We start from the raw sequence: 12827 nt of genomic DNA, 5'->3' as shown, positions 1-12827 counted from the left end.
ACACCTCGATTTGTGGTCCATAATTGTGTTATGGTTTCCTCTGGAGGCCCTCCAAATTTGAAGCAATTCTAACACTGGGATCCTGCAATATAGCGACCCCTAACTCAAGGATCCTGATAATTTGGATCATTTTATTCAATCCTAAAAAGACAATTTGTCCTTTGATCCTCTACTCTTCCATAATTAGGTCAAGTCCCTCCTTGGTTGATTAACTCCATACCCTTGACCTAATTTTGGGTCCACTTGGTCTTTTGTGGTCCCACAACTTTATAACTCTAATTTCATAAAGATCACATAAAGACCAATTCTCCATAAGGATTTCCCAGTCTAGGAACCATCTTAAGAAGATATATTCCCAAACCCTAGGCTTAGGAATCCTCTTAGCCCTTCCTAGAGAGCACATCACCTTGTTTTTGAAGTAAGCAAGCTATATAATTGAGCCTCTCTTGTGAATAGGTCTCAGGGATCACTCTCTATCCATTCATAGATCCATCCTTCCTGATGATTCCCTATATACCAAGTCTCCTCCCATAAGTGAAGTTCATAAAGAGGAGGCAACCTTAGCTAAGGTGACAGTGGGATATCGCTCCATTGTTGCTCCTTGACCTAGTAGTTTCTTTATAGGATCCCCTCCTAGGACCCCTTCTAGTTTGAGTGGTAACAATTCCCACTACGTACTTATTGTTTGTCATGCAACCCTATGGCCTAACACTCGTACACATAATCAATTACACTGATGGTTTAAACTGAATCCAAGGACTGGAACTCCAATATTGTATGGGCCATGACTTTTTTGATACAACAAAACTCCTATATAAACCAAAGTAGCAAAGAAACCCTAATGTGAAAAAATATGGTTTATACCATCCATATAAACTATTACAGTATATGAAGTATTGCTTGATATTCGTCGGATATAAATTAAATATTTCTTCCCTCCATAGCAATGGAGACACTATTTCATTATTTGATTAAAGAACCATCTTGACATATATTACACATTATGCATACTATAGTAAATAAATACAAATGCTTATTTCAAATTCATGTGGCTCAGTTCACCTATTTAAAAATACTTTATTCACAAAAATCTCAGATCATCCCTTATTTAAGGTATAAGTAATCTTTTAAAATCAATAATTTGAATCTCAGAAGAAAGATCACAACCTAGTGATGATGAGATATAATTTGGTTTTAGGGTTTGATCTTATTGATCACAAGTTCAATTTAGCATCGATTTTATTTTTATCACTTAAGGAGCTTCTTATCATTTCTATTGGAAAGAATAGACTTATATATCTAGGTAACATTCAATCAATATTACTATGAATTCAAATTTTCTAATCTATTAAAAAGAATCCCTCATATATGGAAATTTGCCTATCAAATTTGATTTAAAATATTGGGATATATAGCTATTAAATATATATTTTTGTTTAATCACATAACTATCCACAGTGAATTTTATATAAAGCAGAATTATTATTACCATATTGATTCCATCAAAGAAAAGATCTAACTTTTAAATAACAACTAACACGTTAGAAATTGATAACACAAAGCAATAAGTAACATATCTTAAATCTAGCTCTCGCAATTTGAACAAATAGATTTGTTAGTTGCATATCTACAACAAATTACTATCAAAATTTCAATCTAAATCTAGAATACCTCTTAGATCCACCATATTAAATCTTAAGTAAATCTAAAATACCCTAGGCCAACATTGACATATTATCAAATCTAGAATAATAAGCATAGATTACAAATTTACTAAACTATTACATATGAATGGAAACAATATAGATTTATATAATGTAGATCAAGTAGGCTATCAAATTTTACTATTAGATTAATTAGATCTACCTATCATCATAAGCCCATTAAGTCCAAGGGTTGAAACCGATGCTCAAAACCAAGTGTAAAGACCCATAATCATCACATAAAAATTTTACATCAATAAAAATATCAACACATAAATATTCATCTAGCTAGCACAAAATATATGAGATCATGAGATGAAATATTTACTTATAAGCAATGATATTTCTTACTAGATAATTAAGAGTGGTTATGCTATCTTGCCCCCATTATCTGCAACACTATTTGGGGACGACTCACCACCCAATCATAAGTTCGACTGCTTATAATCATTCTATAGTTGGCCACCCTGAGCCCTCAATCAACTACTACTAACAGTGACTCTTTTGTCTCTTAGCATTCCCTTCCTGTAAGAATGAATGCTTCTCAACTCCCTTAACAACCATTATACAGAATAAATTATTCCAAAAATGGAAAAGGGATTGGAAAGAGATCTGCATGTACACAATCCATATGTCAACATGCCAACTTTTGTTTCTTTCTTTTGTTAAATTTTTATTTATTCAAAACTTCAACTTATTATTATATTATTTTTCTTCCTTATTTTTAAATTTATTTATATATATTTTAATATTATTTCATTTATTATTATTTTTATTTATTGGTTTATTATTATTATTATTATCATAGCATTACAATTTGGTGCAACTTCTTGTTTGTAGCTCATTGGGTACTTATACACCATCATTTAGGTCTCTTGGTTCACATGGAGAATTACTTTGACTTGAAGGTTCTGGAGCATAGCTTGAAGGATCATCAATGAAGGTGTTAGAAGGTTCCTTGCGAGCCTTGACTAGAGCCCACCATTCCTACTATAACTAAAGTTGAAAGGGATGTCAAGAGCTGAGTAAACATTTCATTTAAAATTTCAATTTTCGTCAAAGAGGATGTTAGCACTTTGGAGGAAATTGTCCTACAAAAGATGATTTTACTGACAAATGAATAGGATAGAAAAATATTTTGAGTCTTGGATCTTTGACTTTGGCATCTCAAGGAGAAGGAAATGTTCAAGGAATAGGAAACCAAGTACAACAGTTGCTCAATAGGTTTATGTTATTCAAGGACAAATTTGAAGTCATTTATAGATGGGGTATTTGGCATCAAAATTGAGGTGAAGGATCAACACTTTGATGCAAAGGGCTATGCTTGACATTCTTATGGAACCTCCTCCAACTCAATCACGATTGAAGAGGATGATAAGCCAAATAACAATATGGCTTCCCCTAATCTACATGCACCCATGCTTTCAAGCTCCTCAAGCCAAGACCAATAAGTTTCTTACTTTGTCACTATGTATTTATGACCATTACGACCATTTATGTCATATTAATGTTGGCCCTCACTAGCAACAGTTCGTTCTCCCCTCTCTCCCCGCAACCTCTACAACCCCCACTAATAGCAATGGGCTTTGGCTAGTAATAATGGGTCTTCGCCTCCCTCCCCACAACCCCCTTTTGGCCCCCACTAACAACATGTGTTGTTATAGTAGTGATGGGTTCTCCCCTTCCTCCTCACAACCATTGTGACCCCCCACTTATAACAATGAGGTTAGAGCTCACTGCTACTAGCAGAGGTTGCAATGGCTGAAGATTAATGGAGGGGTGAAGGGAGTGGAGGCGGGAGGCATGGGGTGTGTAAGGGAAAGGTGTGGAGTTTGAAGGGGGGCGGGGAATGGAGGTAGGAGTAATTATGAGAATCACCTCTATTCATTTTGTTATTTGAAAAAGTAATTTTTTAGGTTTTAATATTATTACTATTATTATTTAAGTTTTTTTTTTTTTTGTAATTCTTTTGTGAGGAAGTGCAAGTGGAGGAGTGGGGCTATATTTTTAAAACTTTCTTTATGTAAATAATCATTTATGTTTCATTTAAACCAACCTAGATCCATCTTAACTTTGGATCTATCAAGTGTCAATAAGGATCAAATCTCTCAAGGTGCAAACCTCTTTTTTGAGTGTAAAACTTGATGAAGGGTTTGCTCCTGCAGAGATTTGATCCCTGTTAACACTTGATAGATCTAAAGTTAAAATGGAACTATGTTGGTTTAATTATTAATAATTATAATTAATAATTAATAATTTTATTTTATTTTAATTTTTATGTAATTTGAACAATTCAATGTTTACATAACATTAAAACATCTCTTCCATACTGGGCTGGCCAATGTCTCTCAACACAAAAATATTAATTATTTTTTCTTTTCGAACATGTTTTTAAGCGTTTAACTAATTACAACTAATAAAATCCATGCATCCCATCACAAAATCATAATAATATTAAGCTACAAACTTTAATTAAATACAAATACACAAAAAGATATAAACAACATGAAATTCAATCCTAACAATAATTAATCGAGCAATCTGTTTATTTACAATTTGACTGTAAGGTACAAATAAACTCATAAAACAAAAACAATACATTTGGTCTTATATCTAATCATATTTTTGGGTGAAGAGGCTTAGTATGGATAGATGTTAAGCCTAAATATTTAACATTTAACAAATTTAATTTAATGAATGTTTGACATTTAATAAATTTAATCTAATGTCAATATCTGTCACTAAATGTTTAACATTTAGCATAAACATTTAACATTTATATATCCACTAAAATAAAATAAAATAAAGTAATTAAAAAAGTTAAAAGTAATAAATAAAATGTTAAAAATAATATAAATTACACTTGGTTCGAAATGTGTTGGCCAAAAAATTGGCTCATGTGATTTCTACTAAAAGACTTTGTTTAATTCATTATGGATCACAGAAGCTTGAATACAGAAAATATAAACATTTAGATGTTCGCTCAATTAATAATAAAAAGTGAAAATCAATTTGTTATATTTTGATTTTGTTATTAACTTGTAAATAAGCTTTGATACCATAAAATGAGCCAATACCATGGTTTATCAATACCACATGCCCAAAAATTAAATTAAATCTAAAAAGAAAAAAATTATCATTACTTTTAAGATATATCTAAACCTTCTATCCTCACTACTATTAAAAAAATTTCTATGAGAATTAAATTAAAATTTCAATAAAATAAAATAAAAAACAATATTTCTATATATAAAAATGTGAAATATATATATATATATATATATATAATATTACTAAAAACTAACACAAATTCATCAAAATTCAAAATTAAAATAAATCTAATGATATATTTTATATTAAAATTACAAACTTCAAAACAAAAAAAAAACCACTTTACTCTTAAAAATAAATATAAGTTGTTATAAATGTGATGCCAAGAATTCTATATTTCACTTAACAAGAAACACATATAAAGCTATAAATGGGATGCCCAGAATTCTATCTTTAATTAATTAACTGTCGAAATATTTCAATATTCAATTAAATAAACACAATATGCTACAGGGGGATAATCAATAGTCAAATAATTTAACACAATATACTATGAGTAGAATAATAAGAATCCTTACACATGCGCAAACAGATACAATTTCAAATACAATCCACCGTATATCTCATCAAATACAAGCTCAAGCTCCACCTGCACCTGCACCTGCTCCTCCACCTGCACCTTTACTTTGGTTGATTTCATCAAGAATTACCACAAGAGCCACTATGAAGGCATAATCGACCCCCGGATACACAGTAACTGTAAACGTATCCCTCCCCATTAAAACTTGTGAAACCGTGTATTTACGCCTCATCTGCAAACAAGTTATTCATGAGAATTATGTTTTATGTCTGTGTTTTCGTATATATGTGAACCAGACAAAACAGGGTATTATACCTCGGCAATGACGGTGGTTCCTTGATAAATTGTACAAGACCGTTCAAAGAAGCTGCCCTTGACCTTAAAATCAACGTGAGCATTATTGCCCAAATATACGTCCAGAGAAGTCCTCAACTGAAACAGTGTGGACCTCAGTGCAGTGAAAATCAGATTTTCTGGCCTGGTTCCCTCGCCTCGGTATGCTTCCCATGTGGAGTGAAGGCTCAGCAACTGCCATGAGATAAATCATTAAAGAGAAAACAACAATCAGACTCACAGATGCCATAATAGTTTTTGGAAAATAATAGTGTTTGTGAATTTAGTTAATCCAAACTTTCATCTTGACCTGAGTTTTTCAAAGTTTACAAGGTTCAATTCCCTCGAGGATTTTCAGGAGTGAATTTAGTTTATCCAATCTTTCATCTTGACCTGAGTTTTTCAAAGTTTGCAAGGTTCAATTCCCTTGAGGTTTTTCAGGATGAACAGTGCTCAATTTCGGTACAATATTTTTACTGTTTCTTGGAGACGTTTTCAGGATTAGCAAGGTTCAATTCCGATACAATCTTTTTTATGCTCTTGGAGGCAACGTTCATGTTAAGGTACTGGTTGAATCTGAAACTGTTCACTAGTAAACGTGGTATTCAAGCAGGTAAAAAGAAAGATTATATTAAATGTTCTAATAACCTGTAGAATCATAATTCATTTCTATTTCAGCAACTTTAAATCCATAAGCCATAAGTTCAAATCCCGTGAAGTTCCACGAAAATTAGATCACACCTAATTTAAGTCACAGGTTCAAATCCTGTGAAGTATTTTCCTTGAAAAATAATCAATATGTTGATGACAAAATGTATCAGTATTATTGTGGGTTTACCTTCTTTTTCATGGTGGCGAGGAGATTCCCATATTGGTCTCTCAGAATCCGTGTGCCTCTGAGGCTGAGTGCCCTGCCATCGACAGCGAGAAACAGGTTTCCATTGCTGTCCAAGATATTGAAATCGCCGCCGCTGAAGCTAATGACCTTCTTCTGTATCGTTAATTCAGTTGGGTAAGAAGCACAGAACTGATTGCCAATCACGGCTACTGTTCGGCTGTTTGGCCCTGCAAAATTCTGAGGTTGGGATTGGAAGTAAGGCTGTTCCGTATGCATTTTGATTTAATTGGGGAGAAGTGCTGCCAATCAATTGTATTGAGGAAAGTCAGTGAAATCTAAATATTTATTATATTTCTTTCCAGACGCGGATCCTTGTACGTGTCCGTTACGACTCAATGATTCTTTTGTGGATGACTTTTTCCCGTAACATACGCGTCCGCTGTGACTGAATGGTTCTTCTCAATGATTCTTTTGTGGATGACTTTTTACCGTAACATACGCGTCCGCTGTGACTGAATGGTTCTTCTCTGACTTTTTCCTGTATGATTATTTCTCTTTACCACTTATGAAAAACTTAATTGACTGGTCATTTTTATTATTATTGTTACTTATATTACCTTTTAGTTACATTCACATTATGTTTTATTATTTTTGAATCGAATACTATCTCACTTAATGTGTTATTACAACACCTCCTCTCAACCTAATCTAATAAAAAATACAAACCTAATTAAACCATATTCAATTTCTAGAAACCCTAATTAAACTATAGTCAATTTTTAGAAACATCTTTATAAAAGATATATGAAATACTTTTTACATCATTAAATATTTTTCAAAATTATATTAAAGAAAAAATAAAATATTACAAACTAAGTATCATTAGATTTCTTATATCCCAACAAATTAATGTTGTATCAAGATTTCCATTCAAACTCTCCTTACCAAGAGTCAATTGTAGTTGGTGTTGAATAGATTACAAGACCTAGTGTGTCCACAAACCATATTCTCTTCTTAGTAGAACAATCCAAGATTGCTTTTTCCTCTGTTTGGTCCAATGTAGATGCCTCCACCTCATTGATTGTGGTTTTCAAAGATCCATGTACATACTCATTGGGATGATTGAATGTATCCAGTGTGTTTAAGAAAATATTGAGTTAAATTTATTCTTTGTGGAAACCTTGTGAAATAACTGATAACCATGAAGGAAGGTGCTAGAATGCCAGGAGATTTAAACTTAACTAGACTATGAAAAATAAATGAGATCATTAAATGTATTGGGTGTGTTAAAGAAAATAATGAGTTGAACTTATTTTTTTGTGGAAACTTTGTGAAGTAACTGACAACCATGAAAGAAGGTGCTAGAATGCCAGGAGATTTAAACCTAACTAGACCATGAAAAATGAATGGCATTATTAGAAGTGGCAATTAGTGATATGGAAAATGTTGTTGATATGAACATCGCATATCCCATCTTTTGCAGATAATGATAGAATAGAAGACAGTGTTCTTTAAAAAAAAAAAGGATTGTGACACCCCTTTCATTACTCCAAATTTTGTAATACAATTAAAAACATATAATATTGAAGTAAACTTATTAAATTTTTTAATCTCTGTAAATATTTTGGCCATCAAAGGGATCTGGTTGCAAGGAAATGTATCATAATCCTCCCCCATTTCGGTTTGGGAATTCACTGTAAATATGATTATCACAGTATCAATTATTGGAAATGATGGCCCCCTCCATGGTACAATAAATTATCCATGAGACCAAAGTGATGTCACTGGTGTTAGTGGCATTGATTATAGTGATCATATTGCATCATTCTCATGACCACATGGGAGATTCCTCATGGGTATGAACGCATCAAAGCCAATGTTGTTGCATATGGAAGATAAATAATAGATTCAAAAAATTAGTATTGGTCATAAAAGCCTATAAGGAACAGGAACAGGCTTTGCAAGTTCGGTAGTTGGTGGTGCTCTATTTATTGGTTATTGTTATTTTTAAGAACATTCGTTGGGATATTTTGAAACCAAGAAGCATGACACAAGCACGAGTTGAAGGTGCTCTAAAATTTGGTGGTTCAAATCAGTGTTGTTAAAATCGCAATAATATCGCGATTTTATTGGTTTCTCGCGATTTTTTCATTTAAACGATAATATTGCGAGTAGTACTTGCAAAAAAATTTGTACGCGATTTTTTCTGAAATTATCGTGGAGGGTCAGGGCAGCTTGGTTTTATAAGCCAAAAAACAATTTTATTTCATTTCATTTGCACAGCTGAGCGCACGGAGGGCAGTGGAGTGTTGGAGAGGCTTGGAGCTAAATCAACTGCGTGGAGGAGAAAATCAAAGAGTGTGCTAAGGAGGAGACCGATTATCTCCATAAAAACGGTATGGGCACCAATTTTTTTTTGTTTTCATTGTTTTGAAACTTTGTTTTTGTTTTTTTTCTTGTTTTTGGTTGGGTTTGGAATGGGGTTTTTGACATTTGTCCAATGTAATTTTTTTTAGTTTTTTTTGTTGGGTTTGGAATGGGGTTTTTGATGTATTGTTTTTTTAGTTTTTTTGGTTGGGTTTGGAATGGGGTTTCTTAAAATGTATGTAATTTTTTTTAGTTTTTGTACAATGTAAAAATTAAAATACTAAATTGTAAGTTTGTAACTTGTAAATACTAAATTGTAATCCTTATTTTCCCATAGGTTCACAACTTCACCAAAACACCATTCAAGTTTTCAACTTCAAAGTTCAAAAACAAACATGCCAAGGAAATTGGACCCTTTCTGGGAATTTGGTGAACCTAATGCTCCGAATGATAGACTAAACTTGACTTGCAAGTTGTGTGGGTTCCATATGTCCGGGGGGGTGTACAGATTGAAGTATCACCTTGCAAAAATACCTAGATTTGATGTAGGGCCTTGCACAAAAACAAATCTTGAACTCATCTGAAGAGCCATGAAAGCATTGGAAGTTTTAGACCAGAATAGATAGGCTAAAGAAGAAGTGAAGAGGCAACTAAAAAATTTAGTTGAAGCAAGTGGCACTGGTTCTACTGCAACATCAACCAATCCGGTAGCTGCCACATCATTTTTTGTTCCTTGAACCACACATGGTTCACAACCATCTATCAGTTCAATGCTAAAAAGAACTGAGAAAGAACAAGCTGACAAGTTGCTGGCAAAATTTCTCCTTTGGAGTGATATTCCTTTCAGCATTTTAAGGAATAATCCATTTTCCAACCTGTTATTGATGTTATTACAACTGTTGGCCCAGGGTACAAAATCCCTTCTTATCATGATTTCAAAGGCCGGATTCTTCAAAATGAAAAGCTTGAATGCATCCAAAGATTGGAGGATTTTAGGGCATCATGGGCACAAATAGGATGCACTGTTATGTCGGATGGTTGGACTGACCAAAAGGGGAGAACCCTTATAAACTTCTTGGTTAGTTGTCCCAAGGGGACTATGTTTATCAAATCTGTTGATGCATCTGCACAAATCAAAGATGCAAGAACTTTACGTGATTTGCTAGATGTGTTTATTTTGGAGGTGGGTGCAGAAAATGTTGTCCAAGTCATAACGGAAAATGCTGCAAATTATGTTGCTGCTGGCAGGATGCTTATGAACAGGCATCCTACTTTATTTTGGACACCTTGTGCTGCACACTGTATTGATTTGATGTTGGAGGACATAGGGAAAATTCCCTTTGTCAAAGATATTGTTGAGTCATCCAAAAGCATTACAAAATTTATATATAACCATACATCTGTGCTTAGCTTGATGAGAAGATTCACCAACAACAAAGAGTTAGTGTGCCCTGCCATTACACGGTTTGCCACCAGTTTCATATCTCTTCAATCCCTCTTGAATTCTATGTGAAGAGAATGTTTCTTTCAGAGGAGTGGCGTGCTTTGCCAATGAGCCGCAAACCAGAGGGAGAGGCCGTATGTAGACTAGTTTCATACCAGGAAGACTTCTGGGCGAGAGTGCAGGAGGTGTGCGTCGTTACTGAACCTTTGGTAAAGGTTCTTCAGTTAGTTGATGGTGAGAAGCCCGCAATGGGCTATTTGTATGAGGCCATGGACAGGGCCAAAGAAGCCATTCGAGCCTACTATGATGATAAGGGAGATGATGGGTTTCAGAGACAACTCCTCCTATGGGGAGTGATTGATGAGCGATGGAAAAACACACTCCATCGTCCCATTCATGCTGCTGGGCTTTTCCTGAACCCCGCATTTTCTTACGCATGTGGGTTTGTATTTGATGCTGAGATCATGGATGGATTCTTATCCTGTGTCTAGAAGATGGTGCGATCTCCAGCAGAACGTACAGATATCTCTAAAGAAATTGAGACATATAGGATGGCAGGTGGCACATTTGGCTTTGACATGGCTATCACTGATAGGATGATTAAAATTCCAGGTATTTTTTAGTTTGTAACTTTGTTTCAAATTTCATTCTCTTCAAATTCCATTTTTTTTCTTATGTTTATTTGTAATTTTGTTGTATATGAATGGTGGAGAACGTATGGTGGCAGGGTACCCCTTCTACAAAATCTTTCCATTCGCATCCTCAGCCAAACATGTAGCTCCTCAGGATGTGAGCGCAACTGGAGTGTATTTGAAAAAATACACAAGAAGAAGCGCAATAGGTTAACACTTAAACATTTAAAATATTGCAAATTTCCAAATAAATTTTTGAGTTCATTAAACAATATTTTTTATATGATTATTAATTATTATTTCATGATCTTTGTATAGGTTGGAGTCCCAGCGACTTAATGACATGGTCTATGTCTACTACAATCTTCGATTGTGGGTGAGGCAACTTGAGAGGACACCTGATGTGGAGGTCATCTCATTGGATGGGATTGACACCACTGCTGCATAGAGGGTTGAGGCCGAGAGGCCTCTCATGGAGTCTGCTGATGATTGGTTAGTGCAGGATGTAGTGGAGGGGGAGGAGGAGGAGCAAGAGGAGGAGGAGGAGGAGGAGGAACAGGAGGAGGAGGTGACACCACCTGCCCGGGCTACCCCTGCCACCAGTAGAGGACGTGGTCTACCTCCTATAGCTCCTACTTCTAGTTCTTCAGCTTCTAGAGCACAACAGACTTCACTGCTAACTCCACCAGCACCAACATCTACATCTAGAGGGAAAGGGAAAGTTGTGACATTTTCTCGCAAGAGGGGCAGAGGAAATCAATAGTATTAGACTTTAGTTATTTTGTTCATTTTATTGTATATGACATTCTGACTCATGAGATACATTATTATATTTTTTGTTGATATTTTGAGGCTGAGTTGGGACTCAGGAGTCAGGACTTCCTATTCAGTACATGATTCACTGTTATGTGTGATTTTAGCACTAGAAATGATTTTAAACATCTTATATGTTAGTTATTTTATCATATTTATGTGTCAATGTATTTATTTTATGTTGTAGATGGTTTAGATATTAAAAAAATTGAAAAAAAATGAATATTTTTGTACCAAACTATTTTTTCCCGATTTTTTCCGATTTTTTCCCGATAATTACGATTTTTTCCTCACGCCGATATTATCCCGATAACAATTAATGCAACATTGGTTCAAATATGTTTAAGCAGCAATGTACGGTTTATAGGTGCAACTTGCAAGTGGCCATGACCAGGAATTGACACTAGCCTAATCAAATTTCATTTTGTTTTAATAAAGTGGCCGTGACTAGTGATGTGAGTCTACTTGGGTGAAGCTCAGGATACCGCAGTTCAAATTTTATTGAGTACATTGACCTGCTCTAGTGGCGGCTCGAGAAGCAGATTCCCCACCCCCACCTTGGCAGCACAAGAGTCTCGCTTTACTAAAATCATAAGATCTTAGTATATTGACTTGTAGGTAGTTGGATGTACTCTTGGTGTTATAGCGGTAGATATTCTGGGTCTCATGGCAGCTATAAGGATCGATCTTGAGTTTCCCTTAGATTAAGACTGGCAATTACCGATTCACCATGTGGTTAAAAAAAAAATGGCCATGACCAGAAATTGACACTAGTCTAAACAAAACATTGGCATTGTGGTTAAACAAAGCACATATTCCAAAGCATGTTGGGCCACCAAATTAGGATGGATGGCGGTGCAGGCATTGCGGCCCCCCATCTTTCGAACTTTAACAAGGGAGGTGCCAGAGGTGGGGGGCAGAATTTTTCGGATAGTACGAAACCACTATGGCGACATGCCAGGCGTAGGATCATTGTAGGACCACCCCCCCAGTGGTTTCCAAAACCAGTAGGGACCCCCACATTCTTCTTATGGATACCACTATAGGATGTCAATGCGGGATTTAG

The 12827-nt window shown here is 34.8% G+C and overlaps 1 protein-coding gene across 1 annotated transcript; it reads right to left on the bottom strand.

The window, feature by feature from the left end:
• Positions 1–5204: 5204 nt before the first annotated feature.
• LOC149161198 (protein LURP-one-related 15-like) lies at positions 5205–6865 on the bottom strand. Its single transcript, XM_089436911.1, has 3 exons — positions 6506–6865; positions 5650–5862; positions 5205–5566 (listed from the first exon to the last, which is right to left on the bottom strand). The coding sequence occupies exons 1-3, from the start codon at positions 6779–6781 to the stop codon at positions 5393–5395; spliced, it is 663 nt and encodes a 220-aa protein (XP_089293037.1). The 5' UTR covers positions 6782–6865; the 3' UTR covers positions 5205–5392.
• Positions 6866–12827: the final 5962 nt, after the last annotated feature.

The sequence above is a fragment of the Pinus tabuliformis genome, chromosome 5_2, assembly GCF_031772625.1.
Source record: "Pinus tabuliformis cultivar Carrire ecotype Pingquan chromosome 5_2, CPIR1, whole genome shotgun sequence".
In the NCBI taxonomy this organism is placed as follows: domain Eukaryota; kingdom Viridiplantae; phylum Streptophyta; class Pinopsida; order Pinales; family Pinaceae; genus Pinus; species Pinus tabuliformis.
Note: the sequence above shows the minus strand (reverse complement) of the source record. Positions and strands in the feature narration are given on the sequence as shown.